The following is a 19631-nucleotide window of genomic DNA, read 5'->3' on the forward strand; positions in this document are numbered from 1 at the left end:
AGGGGATCCTGTCTAGACCAGTACTTTTGGCCTTGGGATTGGCAGAACATAGAACCAGAAAGCCAAATCATGGCCCAAATATCTCTGCTTTTTTTTTTTTCTGGTAGACAGTCAAGCTGGGTGGAAACTAAGCCCCAAACAATTACCAAATAGCAATAAATGAGAAAATAGAAAGGCAGCACAGCCTTGGCTCCGTTCTTGATTGATGAGTCCTGGCTCGGGAGCCGAAGCGTGGTATTGGTAAAGTGAACAGCTGTGTGACAAAAGCCCAGGGGACAGCTTTAAGCACACCGGTCCCAGTGTAAACGTCATCTTACTACGTCACGCGTGTCTTCTAGTCTCACACATCTCTTCAACAGGAAGAACACAGCAACATATAACTGAAATAATTTATTGACCACTAGAGCACCACAGAACCAGACATGCATCGTGTTAAAAAATACAGCATAATTGGTCATCAAAACACGTAACATCTGTTCTTATATCCCATTCTTTAAAATCCATGCCAAGCGTAAAATTGTGCTGTTGCTTAACACATACAATCTGCTGCCCCGCCCATATGCTAACACCCCCTCCCCTCCCTACTATCACCCCTCCCGTGGCAATATTTACTAACTGAAAAGAAAGACCTTTAGAACCCACAGACTTAAAAAAAAAAGATTCAAGAACCCTTAAAATAGCAGTCAGTGCATTCAAAAAAGATGTCATTTTATCCGAGAGGAAAATATCTGCAGAAATAGGGATGGTGTTATACAGAAATAACAGTGGACTGGAAAGGGAAAGAATCGGAGTACGGGGCAGATCTGGGGTTGCGGTGCACAGGACACAGGGGCCATTCACCAGCCTTGCTCTGTGTGTCTTCTGTCTTGCAAACTCCGTTCTTTATCTTAGTGGATTCGAGGAGAGCTCCTCAGATAAGCTTGCGAGATCAAAGAAATTCTCCTTGTATTCACACCTCAGTGTGCTGCCCTTCAGGCGAGACCACAAATAGTCCATCGTTTCGTGGACTGGATCATATGTCGAAGCTCCGTGACAAGGATACCCACCCTGCAAAGCCCACCATCAGGCCCCACCTCTGAGAAAAAGCTGCTGAGTGATAGGGCGCTCAGGTGAACGGAAGATTATTTCGACGAGGGCAATTTTGGTTTGTGCTTTTTTTTTTCCAGCCTGGAAAGAATGTCTTTTAAAACCTGAACTTCAGTGAAATCGAGGACATAACCAAACTGTATCTTTCAATATGCCCAATCAATATGCCCATCAAAAACCCAATTAAAGAAAAAGGTGCTTCCTTTGAACTGTCTGCTTTTGAACAGCAAAGAGAGTCCGTAAATATCTGAGCTAAAGAAACTTCTCCTAGCCCGATCACCAAGACTCTGAGCTGAGATTCTTAAGTCTTGTCTAATCTACCTTTGTGGTCAGTCATCTGCGGTCATGAGGCTCCGTTTTCCCAGAAGCACTGTTTACCATCCCACCTGACTCATACTGATACAGAAACGATGGGGCAACACCGTGGAACTCAGACCTATCTTTTTGGGGGCTTTGTTTTTGTTTGGGTTTTGTTTTTGTATTTGGGGCTGGGGAGGAATGGATCTGGGTAGCTTATGTCATTAAATGGACAATACAGAAGACATTAAAAGGACAATACAGGCAAAGAAGATAGTATATAAAAAAATTGAATTTGTAGTGCAAGTCAAAATCTAGGGGTTTTATTCAAAGGTACTGGCCAGCTAAAGGAAACAAACATACAATCTGAATGATCATTAAAAAAAAAAAAGAAAAGAGTCCAAATTTAAGTTCAATCTAAATCATAATCATTATTACAGAATATTAAAAATGTGGTAAGATCTACACATTACATGTAAAGTAGTTACTGTTTCAATTTAATAGTTTGTAAAACAGATCTGCAGTGTGTTTTCAATCATGCTGGCTTCTAGACCCGTCTTTTTTTAATAATATCCATGTAATTACATATACCAAGACAAAGAAAAAACCTGTATTGTAGATCAACAGCCACTTCACGGTCAAAAGTCTGACAATATACATCAAAACAGGTCAACATTTCACCGGCTTGCTTAAACTGGCAAAGAACCATTTACAATTAAAAGGAAAAAAAAACCCAATCTTCCAGATTTGCACTGATTCCAAGTTTTCTTTGTTAACAGGCCTTCTGGGCGTAGGGCGGTCTGCAGAGCTTCAGCAGATGAGCAGTGTACACAGCACATGTTTGCTGGCGGTTTGATTTTTCTGCAGACCTGCTCAGTCCTATAACGACTCATAAGGGGTCATCCAGTATGACCTCCTTCCCCCATGGCTTATTTGAGTTCAAATTCCTTAAGTCATCCATGAGTTTGTGGCAAAGTATTTGGTCTCCATTTATACACCTGTTTTGCTTTCCAAGGGTAATGAAAGGTTCATTATATAGTAACACACAATAAATAACCCACTGTTAGCTTGGAGGAAGGGACAGGGAAGGCACCCACTGCAGACCAATACAGAGGAACCAGGAGAGGCGTGGGGTGAAGTGCGGGGTGGGAACAATACGTACAACTCCACTGAACGGAATTTCCTGTTTTGCTCTTCTTTCACATAATTAACGCTAACAAATTCTTCCAGTGTTTATTTTATTTTCCTTTAAAAAAAAAAGATGTGTTTTCTTTTTGTGTCTCTCAGGAAGTAGGTGAGATGCAGACTAACACCTTCCATTTTTTGTGGTTGTTGTTGCTATAATCCTCAGATGCCAGTTTTAACAAACAGAACACAAGCTTGCAAAATGTTTGGACTAGTACCGATTTTTTTCTCCAATTTTTTTTTTTTTAAAAACACTGATGAATCAAAACTCCCTCCTGTCATGAACATCGTCATCATTGTTGTAGTCATATGTCATTGTCACCGTGATTTTCGTGTCCTGGCTTTCCCGAGGACTTTAGCTGCATTTACAAGACTTGACAATCATGTTAGAAAGCTGCTCAATCTTGGGCGTATTACCGATGTAGTAGAGGATGGTCAGGGGTTCCAGATCCTGGGACACACAACAAGGAGAAGCAGAAGCTTCGGGATTTATGGTGTTATACAGGCTGAGGACCTGCGGGACAGACACAGCACAGAGAAACACACGCAAGAAAGTGGTTAGTTTTGGTTTTATTTCTTGTGCACATGGTATACGTGTGTGCACCTGCGAGCAGGGGCCAGAGGTTGAGGTTCCTCAGTCTCTCTCCACTGCATTGTTCGTTTATTTTAGGCTAGGTCTCTCAGTGAACCTGTAGCTCCTTGACTTGGCTAGACTGGCTAGGTCAGTAAGCTCCAGGGATCCTCCTGTCTCCACCCTCACACCTCTGACATTATCTCTGCCCGGCTGCTGTTATTAGAATATAATGGCCCATCCAGCGTTTATGTAGTTGATGGAACTGAAAGCAGGTTCTCAAGCTTTTAGCGACTGACCATTTCAGGCCTCTGAGTGCACAATCTTAATCATTATTATCTTTTTCTTACCTCTAAATTATAGCCAGATTGGTTTGTGTCCTTAGCAACGGCAAGTTTAGAATTTTGCCACAAGTTGGCTTTTGTTCTTTGTGTACATATTAAACAAATGACTCCATAAAAAGACAGACTGGACCAAACTGTTCAGGTAGATTTTTTCCTAATTTTTCCAATAAGGCTACTGGCCTTTACTATTCAAAGGTCTCGGGCCTCCTGCTATTTTTTTTCCGATATAAATTCAGAATCAAGGTTGCACGAATACCCAGTTTACATTGCCACATCAGTTAAGAACTTCTCAGATCCAGGGACTTGCTCACTTTGCCTTGTAAGTCCAGGAAGTCTTATCTGGACAGTCTATGCTAGAGGATAAATGATTAATAGAGAGATAAAATATCCCATTGAAATCTTCATAAAACCTGTAATCTGCCCTCAGGTACAGAAAGCATATCTGTCTGCAGCAGGATATCTGTCAGTCACATGTCTTCAGCCACATGTCTTCACGGGCCAATGAAACGCCCCTTACACTTTCATTTAAAACAACCCATTTACTTACCAGGACTTCATAATTAGAGATGCTAAGAGTGGAGGAAAAAGCACCCTGAAAGCCATGCGCGTTCTTCATTTGATTCAGAGCTCTCTTTGTTGCCTACACTATATCTTAGCTCAGGCTGACCTTGAACTCATGATATAGCCCAGGTTGGCCATATGCTCACAATCCTCCTGTCTCAGCCTCTTGAGTTTTATCTGGACCCAGAGCTCACTTTCCTATAGTCACTTAAAGCAATCATAGTACCCGACCCTCGGTTACCATTCCTCATGCTAAATGGGGACAACTAAGTTCAAGAGCTAAATAGCAAGTCCTATGACAGAAGAGAAGTGTTGCTCATAGTTCTGCAGCGTTATCCCATTCTCCACCACAGAGCTGTATGGCTCCTACTGATGCAAGTGTGTAGGTCACCCAGTGATGACAGAGACATTTCCAAGGATGCCACTAATGTGTTAGTCAAACAAGTGACCTTTTCCTCGAGATTCCCTGGGATGTTTTCAACCAAGGACAAGAGCCCTGTTGAGCACAGCAACACTGCCTACTTTATGAGGCTACCCCTGGCTTCTTGGGGAACTGTCCAAACCACATATTTGTGACCATGACAGTTATTCTTCCTTCTCCTTGAAAAACAAGCCAGGTCTCAGCCTTCACACACTCCCTCTGTGTATCAGGGAGGAGAATTACGTTTCGACTTGGCAACCAGGCCCTGCCTGCATTACAGCTACTGCTGCTGCAGTCCAGATGAATCAGGCTGGCCAGAGAGCTTAGACAAAGGGACAGGCAAGAGCCAGCTTCCCTCACGTGGCCAGGCACGTGGTCACCCCTGAGTGCCAAGCCTACAGGGGCACTTTAAAATGACTGGAGGACGGGAAGCCATGTTTGCCCATTTCAATTCCAGTCTGGGCAGGCATGTATAAATAAACAGACCTCATATTTACTAATATACATATATTCATAGGCAGAAAGTAGTCATTTTTGTACCACAGATTGTCTAAAATAATTGATAACCCCTAACTCTTGAATTCAACCCAATGTGATCTCTCTGGCAGCAGATCCATTTTCCTACCCTGCAGCAAAAGCAATGTTTCTAATGCCTCTTTAATAAGGAGATTTACAGAAGCATAAAGAGCAGAACAGAAACCTCTACTCGCAGCCACATTTTAGGAATTAAGCTCAGAGAGATGGAGTGCCGGGAACTGGATTATAAAGCAAACAGGGCTGCGGTCCAAGGTCTGCATCGCCACAGATTTGGTTTTATCTTGGGTTAGGCAGCCGCAGCATCTACATCCTGATTTCATTGTCTGTAGAGAAATTCTGTTTGAACAAGACCCTTTCTGAAGTCCTTCCCATCTTTAAATTCCACAGCAGGAGCCACAAAGAGGAAGCTCATGGAAAAATATATTAAATATATTAGTATACAGAAAAAGTCTATGTTCTCTGGGCTGGGGAAACACAGCATCTGAGGTGGAATTTCTTGCTGAGTTAGCCCTCTGTCCTCGTTAAAGTAACTTGATAAAATACTTAGCTATATGTTCACTTTGAGTTCTAGTCAGAAAGATTTAGAGAGACAGATGTGGTAGCACATGCCTGCAATCCCAACACTTGAGAAACACAAGCAGCAGGACTGCCATAAATTCAAGGCCAGCTGGTCTACACAGGAGTTCCAGGACAGCCATGGCTACACAATTAGATCCTGTATCAAAAAAGTAAAAAGTAGCTAGCAACAACAAAAGAAGATATTCATCTTAAATACACAGTTGTATTTTACAGCAACTATTGAGTTTGGCATCATCGATGTCATCATCATCATCATCATCATTCACTACTGACTTAGGCAAGAGTAGGAGAAATCAATAATCCAAATACTTACTTTAGTGTGTTGCGTGTCTGAACTCCATAGATATGGGCATGCCCCAGCACAGAAGTTAGCATTGTATCCTTTGGGTTCATGGATCCATTTCCATCCAAGATCCCTCTTAAAATCAATGTAGAGAGGGCGAAGGCAGCAATTATCCTGCACATTTCTGTTCAAAGAAAAAGCAAAGGGAACTTTGAAGTTGATTTTACATGCACCTCACCCTAAATCAGAAAAGTGACCCATTCACTTATTCCATTGACCTCAAGCGCCATGGAAGAGTCTTGATGACTTATACCCTCACGTGATGTCAACAGTGAGATGCGGTGAGTCCCTAGACTGCTTTCCCTCATGTATTCTATACTCTGACCATCTTGTCTGTGCTCTGGAAAATCAATACATGCCTCCAGTGCCCATAAGCATAAGCAGGAAGGCAGTTAAAAGGGGCAGAGTCTTTTCTGTAGAACATCTGCTGCACATCCAACCTCTATGGCTGGTTTGTCCATACAATGGATAAAATAAAACATATTTCCAGAGAACCTGGAGGCATTTTCCTTTGAGAATATATCCTATGCTTTACCATGTGTTACTAGATCAAGGTATGAATCAGAGTTCGAGAACTATGGAGTCCTGTTGGTATAAGCACTGTCTCTGGCAACTGAAATGTCCTTCTCTACTTGTGACCTATGACATGGTGAATCCCTCACAAAGAGGACCCTGCCTCTGATCCACAAGTTCCCAAAAAGAGAGTCCTCCCCTACAGGAAACACAGAGGACTGTGCATCTTCCCCTGACAAATTCATGTAAAACAATCTCTTGCATGGGTCTGCAGCTCTAGGTATGGCCATCTGCCTTCTGATGCTATTTCTGTAACTCAGAAAGAGACAAGACTCCAGGGTGAGCTTCAAGGCATGGCATGGCTTATTGACCTAGCCAAAATCTCAAGGAAACGTATGTTGCTTTGTGGGCAGAGAGCTATGAGAACTCACCAGAACCCAAGACTTGGAGCAAACACCCCAGGTGCTAAATTTCTCCCTTCATACCCAGTTCACATTAGAGAGCTAATGGCCACAGCACAAAAACAACTGTTGAAAGTCCCCAGGAAACCTTAACAATATGGCTGTTTAAACAAGACCTGAACAAGTTAACCAACACCAACTGACATGCTGACAGGGATGGGGTGAATGTCACCAGGCCCTGCTCTCTGACAAAGTTCTACAGGCAATTAATGGTGGCCAAGAGATGGAGAGTAAGTCTTCCCCAGTACTGCACCCCCTAAGTGGTTATCCAACACAGCCTTCAAACATGTAAATAAGGAACAGTAAATAGAGTCAGCAGGTTGCATTTATATATTTATTTGCATATATGTTGCACATATATTTATTTGCATATATGTTACACATATAATGATTGGATAAAAAGAGGCCACGAATTTGGAAGGAAACATAGGACAAAAAGGAGGAGGGAAATCATGTACTATAATTATGTTTTATTTTTAAAAATTAAATAAAATATTTTTATAAAGTTTTTGGGAAGAAAGTTTTGTTCAAAGATTCAAAAACTCTGCCATCCTCTATACCTGGCCTTGAGCAGTGACTTCAGTTCAAGTCAATATATATAAGAGAAAGCAAAGGCAAGATAAGAGCCAGCAGACTCAAACACGTGTTTTTATTTTTATTTCTTTACCTAAAGCAATAGGCAGCATCCAAAGCACGCTTCTTCCGCCGGCTGGACTGTTGTGACTCCAGTCTGTAGGAGGGCAACAACATTAGCAGGAGATGTGGGGTCTTCCCACTGTTTTTTTTCCTAGTGGACTTTATAGTTTTCTGATCACCACTGGCATATGAAGAGGTGCCATCAATACCTTGAAAAAATGCATTTGGGTAACAAACATTTAGCTTTGCCTTTATCAAATATAAGCAGCAATATTTACATAATATAGTCCCTCCCCCTGTATATGGCCACAAACAGCAGCAATGACTACTGCAGCCACATTGGCTGGCCACCATCATTTCCCACAGCAACAGATATGGCACAACGGGGCCTCCCACAAATGACAAGGAACACATCTAAATGGGCCTCTTGTCTGAAGGTGGTGCTGTGTTGAAGACAGGGCTGCTACTGGGGAAAGTCACTACACAAGAAGTCTTTGACCTATGGTCCAAGGGCAACCTAGGCAGTTTATTTTAGTCCATCCTCAGTGTGGGCTGTGTGCAAGCTCTCAGCAACAGAACACACAGCCATAGAGCATGCCTTGTCGCCTGCTGGTTCCCTCTCTTCCTGAGACTGCTCCACTCAGAAGGCTTCCCTAATGAGCATAAACCGAGGCTTAGCTGAATGGCCGTGGACTAGGTTTAGGTGAAGCAGGAGTCACCCTCACCTAACGCTATTTTGGGAAGCTGTGCAGAAAGAGCTTTTTCATTTCTTTTATGGCATCCTCAACACTCTTCTGATTCCATCTGAGATTTAGAAACCTGAGCTCCCCAAAGCATGCTCGAGAGGCTGCCAGTTGAATCATTTGATCTCCACTCAGGAGAGTCGTGGCTAGGCTAGAGACCGAAATAAATCTCTACAGCTCTGGGAGTGTTTTTCCATGACCAAGGGCCACTGAGGATTTCTAAAAGTGGCTGGAGGTCCCAGGTGGGATCCTAGGGGAATGAAGGCAGACGGCACAGCAGCATGTGGGCACGGACTTCTCTTTCACCTTGTCAACCAACAATTCACCGCCTAAGAAGCCAAGTGACTTGGACCCTCAGCATCTTTATTTACTCTGGATTTTGAGGAGTTCAACTTAAAGATGAGCAGGGGAAATAGAGGCCTCATTTCTGCTACAGCTACCTATCTGGTAGGGAAGCCACTTGACATAACCGGTGCAAGCTAGCAAAAGGGGAAGTGTCCCAAAACCTGGAGGGTGAGCTATAGAAGCTGAGATGTGAGGCAGATCTTTCCTTGGGTGAAATGTACTTGCTGATGCTTAGAATTTTGCTTAGGGGACTAGAAATGGATTTCCTTGAATCCTTGCTGTCTGCTAATTTCAGCAGACAGGAAGTTGATTCACTTAAGTGAAGAGAAACCTGGGCGTAACTGGCTGATGGGTCACGGGGTTAGCTAGCTAGCTTCTTCACTAGGTAGGAAGCAGTGAAAACCTGGTCTGTTCTTTTCTCCCAATGCTTCCTACTTAAAAGAAAATATCATTATTTCATTTTTTTAACTATGTATGTGCATTAGTGTGTGCACTTGCGTACAGGTGCCATTGGAAGTCAGAAGTCATCAGATTCCCCTGCAGCAGGAGCTATAAGTTTCGAGCTCTCTAGTGTGGGTTCTAGAAACTAAACTCGGATCTCAACCATCAAGCCATCACTCTAGGCCCACTTTCTACTTTCTTCTATCCACTGCTAAGCAAACCATTGCCTGAATAAATAAGAGTTCCCACAGCTCACCAAACAATGTCATTTTCACATGCAAACTGGCTTTCCCACACCTTCTCTCCCACCCCGAAGAGATTCTCACAGTAAAAATCAAGCTTCAATTACCTGCGAATCTCGCCTCAAGCTCTTCGCTTTTATTTGGGATGATGTAATTATTAGACGGTACGAAGGTACAGCAGGGGCAGTGTAAACTTATTTTAAATCCTAGGTTCCTGTCTGGAAAACATTAAGTTAAGGGTGTCATTTGTACACGTGTCTATGTCTGCAAACAATTCCCAAGCCGTGGGGGAGAAAGAAAGAAGGTTCTTTGTAACCTTTGTGGTGAAGCCATTCCTGCACGGCATCTGTCACATCAAAGGAGAGCCATTCGCCCTCTGCTCTGGTCTTCACAACCTTGCTATCGATGTAGCGCTGGGTTGGAGATGTTAAGTCCTTAGATTTAAGGATCTAGAGAGAAAAAGGAGCCGGAGAAAGCACTCAGCTGGCTGCTGATGGCATGACCAAACCCAAACCACTCACATCGTTTCCCAGTCATTATTGTCTGGACTCCTGCACTGCCATCCTGACAACTGTGGTCACGTGCATGAGAACACAACACCGGGCCTTGGCTTTGAAAAGCACAACTACTCAATCCACTGTGCATTCCAGTAAAGATGACATCCATGAAGACAACCATTAAGTGTGACATCAAAAGAAAAGTGACAAGCATTATTTTACTCTGCTAACAGAAGCTCCCTGAGAACCCACCATGAATTTTGTCCTGTGAAGACTGTGACTTTGTTGTTGTTTCCTTACTTCTTTAGTTTGGGGATCCAAGAAATGGGGGTACAGTTCAGAAGACTCACACCCTCCTTCCCAAGTCCCTGGATTATAAATCTTCTAAGATAGATAAAAAGGTCTTATCCCTGTTTCCCAAGTGTCCTGATATTAAAATATTTGTCTTGTTTTTGAAGTAAATCTCTAGCTGCAATTTTGACTCTCATTGTGACTTGTGATTAATGATGGACTCCGAATCCTGCCATCTCAGAAGGATTCCAGCAGAAGCAGTCTGGCACACTGTGCCAATGAGAGTCTTAAAAAGTGGGTTGGCCCGAACACCAAGACTTGAGGAAGATAGGGAAGGCACTATGACAGGATGCTCTCAGGTGTCAATGGGAAGTGTACATCAGAGGTGGTTTCTGCCTATCTATTTTAAAACAGTCATGTTTTGTGAACTAAACCATGACCCTGAATCACCCAGAGCAAATCCAATGTCCACTGCAGTGGATTGCCTTTCAGCAGTACTTAGGGGCTCAAAGCATAGTGTTTTATATATGTCTTCCTGGTACTCAATCTAATTTTGAGGGTGTTTCATACTTGGGCCCCCCAGCAAATTCATAGGCTTCTCCAGGTCATGGGGCCATGATGACACCAACCTGACATCATTTAAGTGTAGCACTCCACTGCATCGACAACTACTAATGACTCTCTGGACACCTGGTAGATATATACATTCCCTGGTGAACTATAAAACTAAAACATGTTACCTTCCAACTAGGTGCTTATGCACATCCTCCCAACATCCACTGTTTGTTTCAGGTAATATGGCAACAAAGGCTTGCACGAGTGTGTGGGGTTGGCATAGACTGAACCCTAGGATTGACAAAGTACAGAGAAGAAAGTAGCAAGAACTGGAGCAGTACTTTGCAGGAAGAGGGCTTGCCTGGCATCCACAAGACCCTAAGTTAGAACCCCAACATAAAGAGAGGAGAAAGGGAGGGAGGATGGAGAAAGGAGGAGAGGATGGAGAGAGGGGGAAGGAGGAGGGGAAGGATGGAGAGAGGATTAAGGAGGGAAGGAGGGACAAAGAAAGAAGGAAAGACGGAAGAGAAGGGAAAGGAAGGGAAGAAGGAAGGAAATGGGAAGGAGAAAGGATGCTATAAAAGGAACTAAAGCAATAAAGGAGAGGGAAGGGAAGAAAGGAGAAGAGGAGGGGAGGAGGAAGGATGGAAAAGAGAAGAAAAAGTAGAATGAAAGGAAGGGAAGAAGAGAGAGAGAGACAGAGAGAGAGAGAGAGAAAGGGAAGGAAACGGATGCAAGGGAAGAAAGAAACCACATAATACATTTACATGCTCAGGTGCCCTCGTGAACTTTAGACAGACGTCCTCCACAGGCCTGCCCCCATGGACAAACCCCACTAAGGGAAAGAATGTGGGGTAATCAATGCGGGTGACTTGAGGGCTGAGTACAATGGGCTCTGGGCTTAACACACAGTACTTAGTTTAATTTAATCCTCCAAAGATTCCTGTAAAGTAGATTAAGCAAATGGAAAATCAGAAAGGATTCAAAGCCCTCCCCACCCTAGAGCCATTTCCCCACTTTGTTATGACAGTCAGAATGGGACTGTGGGGTCGAGGCCCTTTTACATAAAGTAGAAAGAATTCAATAAGCAAGCAAAAAAAAATCTTTGAACAGATAATAATAAATCTTGATGCTGCCAAATGCATGTGTAGCAGAGGCTGACATAAATATTGAAGATACAGTGCAGCATCCGTTGAGTCTCTAGGGATAAGAGCCTGTCTTGGGTGATTAAGATACAATTTATCCAACTGAAAATAAAGGGCAAAATGTGCGCAACATGGAATGAGAAAGACAAAAACATAGAGGAAAGAAAACTTCACCACTCCCCCTGTTGGCCAACAGCTCAGCAGATGCATCCTTCAGCTTTGAAATTTTCTCCTAGTAGGTTTCCTGTAGTAGTGTATTGTCATATGGTAATTCGCATATTTTCTGTGCTATTGATTAACAGCATATAGCTTATTCATTTTTCATATAATTAATACTTAGGGATACTATCCAGAACAAAACCTCATTTTCATTGTTGAATTAATAATGGTGCCAGGCGGTGGTAGCGCATGCCTTTAATCCCAGCACTTGAGAGGCAGAGGCAGGCGGATTTCTGAGTTTGAGGCCAGCCTGGTCTACAGTGTGAGTTCCAGGACAGCCAGGGCTACACAGAGAAACCCTGTCTCGAAAAAACCAACCAAACAAAAGAATTAATAATTGTTTTGCTACTATGATAGAAGTACTTATATAATTATAAATCCCTCATATAAAATTAAACATTTATTAAATATGTATTATATATATATGACACATGTACATGATTTTATCTACATACACACACATATTACACAAAAACAGACTAGACCTGGCAGCCTTTGCTGCCTGAGCCTTTCTCTTGTCTCTAAACCAGGGCAATGAACGTGAGCAGCTGCTGCTTCTTTCTGGCTCCAAAGCCACTTGTTTCTGTATTGCCTTCTACACATCATCATGGCAGGGGTAATTTGGTCGACAAGCAGCTGTCTTCCTTGGCCCCGTTAACCCATGTTAACCCATCCATTCCAGACTCTATCCTCTGAAGTATGCTAGGGCTCTTTGAGTACATTACGTCCTAAGCACTTCTGGTATTTCCAGTTGAACTGTGTGCTTAGCAAATGCCCATTGAGCAAGTTTCTCAACTGGCTTATGACACCTGGACTTGGTATTGAGGTTATCCAAGCTAATTAAATGGCTAAGCTGTTGCTATACAAGACCAAAGGAAAAGGGAGCTAGCCATTGCTTCTGTGAAATAAAAAAAGGTTAAGGTCTTCATGATGATGACTTGTTATGGGGGCGGGTATTTTTGAAAGCAGTGTGGCAGTTCCTCCAAAGAGTAAAGAAAATTACTATGTGATCTAAAAGAAAGTCCTACCTATAACCCAAGAGAATTGAGAGCCCAGACACAAGCACGGAATATACCAATTATCTTAGTTACCTCTCTATTGCTATGATGAGACAGCGTGATCAGGGCAGCTTATAAAAGAAAGTATTTAATTGGGAACTTGATTATAGTTTCAGAGGGTTGGCCCATGATCATCATGGTGGGTAGCATGTGACCAGGCAAGAGGCCATGGTGATGGGACAGTAGCTGAGAGCTTATACCCTGATACATAGGATATCAATCCTCACCCCCAGAGACATACTTCCTCTGGCCAGTCCACACCTCCTAATTGTTCCTAAACATTCCACCAACTGGAAGACACACACACATATATATGAGCCTATGGGGGCCATCCTCATTCAAACCACCATAGCAGTGTCCACAGCAGCATCATACAGACAGCCAAAGGGTGGAGAAGGACCAAATGCTCATCAATAGACGTATGGAAAGCAAAATGTAATACATGCATATTGTAGACTCTTGATCAGCCAAGGAGAGAAAGGGAATTCTGAAAGCTGCTACACAATGCATGAACCTTGAGGATATCAAAGTCAGCGAAGGAAGCCAACACAAATCCCAAAGAAGCTCCCTCATAGGAGAAGACAGACCAGAAGTGTCCATACAGAAAGAAAGTCCAATCGTTGTTGTGGTTGCTGGGGAGGCTGGGTAATAAGTCACATATGGGATAATGGATGCAGAGTTTCTGTTTTGGATGATTAATGTGAACAACAATAACCCTGGGCAGCTGAGATGGCTCAGTGGGAAAAGGGATTTTCTGCCATGACTGATGTCCCATATTGACCCTCAGCATCTACATAGTTGGAGCGCTGACCCCTCCAAACTGTCCTCTGATCCCAACTGAAGCATCACTGCATACTCACACACCCACACATGCACACACTCACAGTTACTTTGGTTCTTTTAAAGAGGGGGGATGTGGCTTTAAATACCAGTAGTGGGCAGCGGTGTTAAGCACAGAGTGCCGAGAACACGATGCCCTGGCAACAGAGACAGCTGAAAGGTGCATTTTATTCTTTGTATATATTTTATCATGGTGGGTTTTTTCTAATTTTAGGTGAGAGAGAGAAAGCTATAAAATAAATACCAAAACAAAACAATACTAAAAACCTAGAAAGATCCTGCTCTTTGGTCTTTAGTCATTTTCTTGAATCTCCTCTATTTCAAAGAAAGCAAAAAATCAGAATTAAAGATGATAGGATGATCATTGGAAAAATGCAACACAGATATATGTACACACACATACACACACACATATAATAGCTCTGTTTAAAAAATTCAATTCTTAGAATTCTTAGAAAACATAGTGACAAAATACTAATGTGTGTGAGCATATATACATGCACTCATATATATTCAAGTTAAGTTAATTTAAAGTTTGCCTCATTTTTATAAAACTGTGTGTGTGTGTGTGTGTGTGTGAATGTGTGTGAATGTGTGTGTGTATGTGTGTGTGTATGTGTGTGTGCATGTGTGCTTACCCTGAGTGACATAGTAGACATGCAGAGGTCAGAGAACAACCTGTCAGAGCCAGACGCTCACCTTCTACCATCATACATCTTAGAGATTAAACTTGGGTCTTCCTGTTTGGTAGCATCTTTACTCATGGAGCTATTCCACGGTCTCTATCTCTAAAGAGAGCTGACCCACAGTACTTCCTCAATGAATCAGAAGCCAGGAAGGGGTGGTTGGGGGTGGGGGTTCTAATTGCTTAAAATGAGATTTATCTGTCGCTGGCTTAGCCACCACCCACAGTGCCACCTTCATTATGTTACCGATATGGGCAAGTCATCCGCAACATGTGCAAAATACTCTCATCTCACCTTTGGTAAGGTTTTAAGTCCTTCACCGAGTTACAAAACTACTACACAAAAGGATTCATTCATCCCTCCACCCCTGGAGAGCTGCCAGCCGGGGAGTGGCTAGAGGCGAAAGTCACCATGTTACCGAATAGTTTAGAGGGGGGGGGGGGGACGTAAAAGTATAGTTGGAAATTATGGCCAGAGGAAAATCCTCACTGTAAAAGAATAATACTATAAATCAACTTGGGACTTGGCTCGGTGCCAAGGGTGACATCCCTCCATGAGATACCACAGCCTTACAAGAAAGCTTTGGGAATTGGACATCACTCTCCATATCCTGGCATTAATGACCCTGAAGAGAACTGAGGAGTCAGTTCAACCAGCCTTCTAATGGAAGGGAGATTTTACAACCGGGCTATACAGAAACCCCTGAGCTGAGCTGAGCGGTATCAGCTTATCATGGTCTTAGTGTTTCCAGTATTCCAACTGTCATTAATGTCTGGGTGTGCTTAAATAGGATATGGTTTCCTATGTATTAATGAATGCTGATTTCAGTGTATGATCTGTTGGCTGTGACCATGAACCTCTTGTATGTGCTTGACCCCAAGTTGTGAACTTCTGAATTATAAATCTGGAGACTGGAGAGGCACTGGAGAGGCACTGGAGAGGCACTGGAGAGGCCAGCTGCTCCATCCAGCCCGACCCAGTTCACTCTCATCTCTCTTCTTGTGCAAAGACCCCCCCCCCTCCTCTTGACTTTACATGAAAGGTCTCCGTCTGTCACCTCCAGTCATTTCCGATTCATTACATTCTATCTTATCTGAACATTTCCCCCAAGCAGGCTCAGTTCACTGTGATTCCGCTGCCTTGTGTCTGCATGGCCAATTGGGCTCTTCAAATATTTCCATGCTTGTTTTCAGTCCAACAAGCCCCCCCCTCCCAGTGGGGTAGACAACATGGTTCTCCACACTCTATAGCTAAAGAGGTAAAACCTGAAGTGCTGCTCACACGCACGGGCAAAGCCTGGAAGGAAGAGACTGGACACTTACGGAAGAGGGTTTTCTAATACTGTCTTTTGCTCTTTCTAGCAAAATGTGAAATTCTCTCTCTTCTCCATGACAGCTTCAGTCATAAGAGCTGGTTTTCTTTAGGTTCAGTACAAGGTGCTTCAGTGTTCTGGTAATGCCTTTACTCCCACTCCCAGCACTGGGCACTGATACAAGACCTGTGCTCCGTAGGTAAGTGCTTAATCACTGAGCTATATCATCGGCCCTCTTATTTTGAATTTTAACATGGGGTCTCACTAAGTTGTTCATGCTGGCACTGAGTTCATTCTGAACCAGGCTGATTCTGAACTTACAGCCCTCCTGCCTCTGCACCCCGCCCCACACACCCTGGATGGCTACAACTTAGGTCTGGGCTACCAAGTAAAGCTGTCTTTTCCTGGTCTCTCTAAAGATCAGTTGTCCAGTAAAGTCTGTATGTGGTCTAGACTATGGAAAGGATACAGAATGTGTTGAATGTGGACTGGGGGACATTTATTTTCCTCTTTTGGGCACACTTTTAATATAAATGTCTTATATGGGCAGTAGCCACATCCACCATCCATGGAGTCAATAGCTTCTGTCTCTGTCTCTGTCTCTGTCTCTCTCTGTGTGTATCTCTCTCTTTCTTGTGTGTGTGTGTGTTGCTAGACTCTTAATGAAACATAGGCAAAAAGTCTACAGCCTTAGCCATTTTCTTTTTCTTAAAGATGAGGTCTGAGTTCCCCAGGTTGGCCTTGAATGTACTATGTAAGTTAATCAACATAGAAATTATGATCCTCCTGCCTCAATAATCCATTTAGCTGAGATTACAGCCATATATCATGATGCCCAGCAAATCTATCTATCTGTCTATCTATCTATCTACCTATCTATCTATGTATCAATAGATCTCAGTTGCTATACATAGCTTGCTGTGAAGTCTGATTTTCTACCCCAAATCCTTTCTAAAATAAAGTGAAAGAAATACAAAAAGAAGAGGGAAAGATTGATGTCCACATTCAACCCATACAGGAAACATCTCAGGGCTCATGTCCACAGATCACTAGCCCAGTTCTAGTTTCATAGGATAAGAGCCTCAGTGCCTGTATTTGTGCCACATTCCCATGTGATCCAGAAGCTTCGGGCCAGCACTCTGGACCTCACTGCTGTAATTTATACTTACGTGATTTATATTTTGATTGAAAATACAGATGTTTCCCTTTCAGGAAACACACACACACACACACACACACACACACACACACACACACACACACACATATATATATATATATATATATATATATATATATATATATATATATATATATATATGTCAGTCTATCTGTCTGCCTAATCTATCTAATCTTTGTCTTGACATCACATAAGTTACTGCTTTTCAATATCTTCATCATGTTGGTGTCAAAGCTAAAATCACAGCACCCAAACCAGGACCTGTTGCTGATGCAGTCACTTCCATCCTGGCTGGTTATCCCGAAGTCACACTTTATGATTCACTATCTACAACAGAGAAAGTGGAGTCTCAATGAAAGTGCTACAGGACCTGTTAGGTGAGAAGTCTCACTCACCTGGGCGAAAGGACCACCTATCGCACCCACTCTGTGGCCCTTGAGGTTCACTGGAGACTCCTCTGACCTGTGCAAAGCTCCCCTGAAGATCATCAATGGCAGGAAAAGTGGCAAGAGCTTTGGAGTCAGGCACACCCAGCCTCTCACGCTCTAAACCTGGGAGTTCTCTAAACCAAGTTACATATTAGTTAAAACATCACAAGCTGTCACTCTTCTGGGACATCCCTGATTTCATGTTGTGGACATCAGTCAGCCAGCCAGCTATTCTGAAACTGTTCCCCTCCAGTATGGTCCCATCTTAGCTAATTACCTCTGCAGTGAACTTAATTGCAAAGGAGATCATATTTTAGGAATTAGTACTTCAATATATCTGTAGAGAGGGGAAACAAACCCAGCTTCAACAGTGCTCACACGCCATGCCAGGAAGGAAGTTTGTGATGTGTGACCTAGCAGCAATATCCTTCAGGGCAGGGACTGTTCTTTCCAATGTTTCCTTATTGCTATACACAGTCTTCCCCTGGCACCCTATACAGACCTGTCCTGGTAAATTCTTATCACTAACAAACCTAGAAGCATTCCTCAAGTGATAAGTAAATCCCTAAACTATCAGTCTTTGATAGTGACAGATGAAAACTCCCTGGGGCTTTATACATGCCCACAAAGCAACCACAGACAGAGGTTACACATAGACTGAGAATGGAATCATTAGGGTCTGTGACAGGATACTGGAGAATACCAACAGGAGAGGGGGTTAGGGAGCAGAAAAGAAAACAGCCAAGTGAAGGAAAGTGGAACTGTCTGGAGAACCAGCGCTAGGTGAAATGAGTTTCTTCTTTTCCAGAGGCAGAACTGTAACTTTATTCCTTGTCATAGTTGGCCACATTAGGGGTGCCTCACAAACCAAGGCTGGCATTATTACCTTCGGAGGTGACGTAGCCAGCCTAGTACTTACTACTGCTAAGGCCATGTCCTGTAATTGTCACGGCTCCTTTGTAATTGTACCCTTCCAAGAAGTCCCAAGTAATTTATGCCCAGCAAGGACAGCTTGAAGAGTCAGCCTGAAGCACTCATGAGTGTTTTCTCTTTACAGTTGTAGAGCAATACTTGATAGACTCCTATGATATGCATAACTATGTGCACCCATGATCAAAAAGAACAACACACAGAATCTTTAATGACCTTTATGCTAACACTACCAGATATGTGTTCAGACATGGGCATGGGGGAGAGAAAGAAAGTCATAGACACACACACATACCTCACACAGACACATAACACAGATACACATACACACACACACACACACACACACACACACACACACCACTCCACATCACTCTGTGATGGAAACACCTTACAATTCTCTATTGTTCCCCTTTCTTTCCTTCATTCTCTACAGATGGGCCTTTGTGCCAACTGTGACTGCATATGGCATAAATAAGTAAATTCACTTCTCTAGGTCTAAGGGATGAAAGAGACCTTTGTCATTTGAAATCTACATGCTGCTGCTCAGAGGAACACGTGAGGCCATCACAGACCTCTCTCACAGCTTAAGAAGGGATTCTACCAGACCAAATCACACCGGTGCAGGAGAGAGACTCTGCAGCACAGCACTCAGTGGTTCGAGGACAAGGTATCCTTTGCTGGCTAAACGCCTCACTCCTTGGTGGCTACATGGCCCAGGCTAGGACTGTGCCCTGTGACAATGATGCAGTTGTCTCTTGCCACAGATGGGGCTGACTCTGAGATAGGCCCTCGGACTAACTGCCTGGGGCTTTCTACTAATGTTCTTCTCTGAGTTCCTCTTCCAGTTCTCTGATATTAACATACATGGGCTTGAAGAACACATCTCTAATACCTTCTTTTCCACTTCCCGGTACGTACAATTCACGTGAATTATAATTTATGTACATCTTTACATTCAGCTGAGTGTTTTCATTAGTGGGAGGGGCTATACAGTAATAAGCTTAAATAAGTCAATAACAGGCCTATTTTTGTTTGCTTTTTAAAAAGATAGAGAGCTTAGGGGTTATCTTCTTAGTTTGCTTCCCGCCGTAATGATAAAATACCTGAGGTTGTGTACTTTGTAGAAAAAAGAGGTTTGTCTGGCTCATACTTTAGGGGGCTGAAAGTGAGGGCATGTGCGTT

The 19631-nt window shown here is 43.0% G+C and overlaps 1 protein-coding gene across 1 annotated transcript in view; it reads right to left on the reverse strand.

The window, feature by feature from the left end:
- Window positions 1-602: 602 nt before the first annotated feature.
- Tgfb2 (transforming growth factor beta 2) overlaps window positions 603-19631 on the reverse strand; it is an 80194-nt gene continuing 61165 nt past the window's right edge. Inside the window, exons 3-7 of the mRNA XM_052200849.1 lie at window positions 9622-9754; window positions 9413-9523; window positions 7566-7743; window positions 5895-6048; window positions 603-3082 (exon numbers count right to left, since the gene is read on the reverse strand). Of these exons, the coding sequence (XP_052056809.1) occupies window positions 2924-3082; window positions 5895-6048; window positions 7566-7743; window positions 9413-9523; window positions 9622-9754 (735 nt within the window). The 3' untranslated portion in view covers window positions 603-2923. The remainder of the gene's footprint in view (window positions 3083-5894; window positions 6049-7565; window positions 7744-9412; window positions 9524-9621; window positions 9755-19631) is intronic.

The sequence above is a fragment of the Apodemus sylvaticus genome, chromosome 12, assembly GCF_947179515.1.
Source record: "Apodemus sylvaticus chromosome 12, mApoSyl1.1, whole genome shotgun sequence".
NCBI classification, from domain to species: Eukaryota; Metazoa; Chordata; class Mammalia; order Rodentia; family Muridae; genus Apodemus; species Apodemus sylvaticus.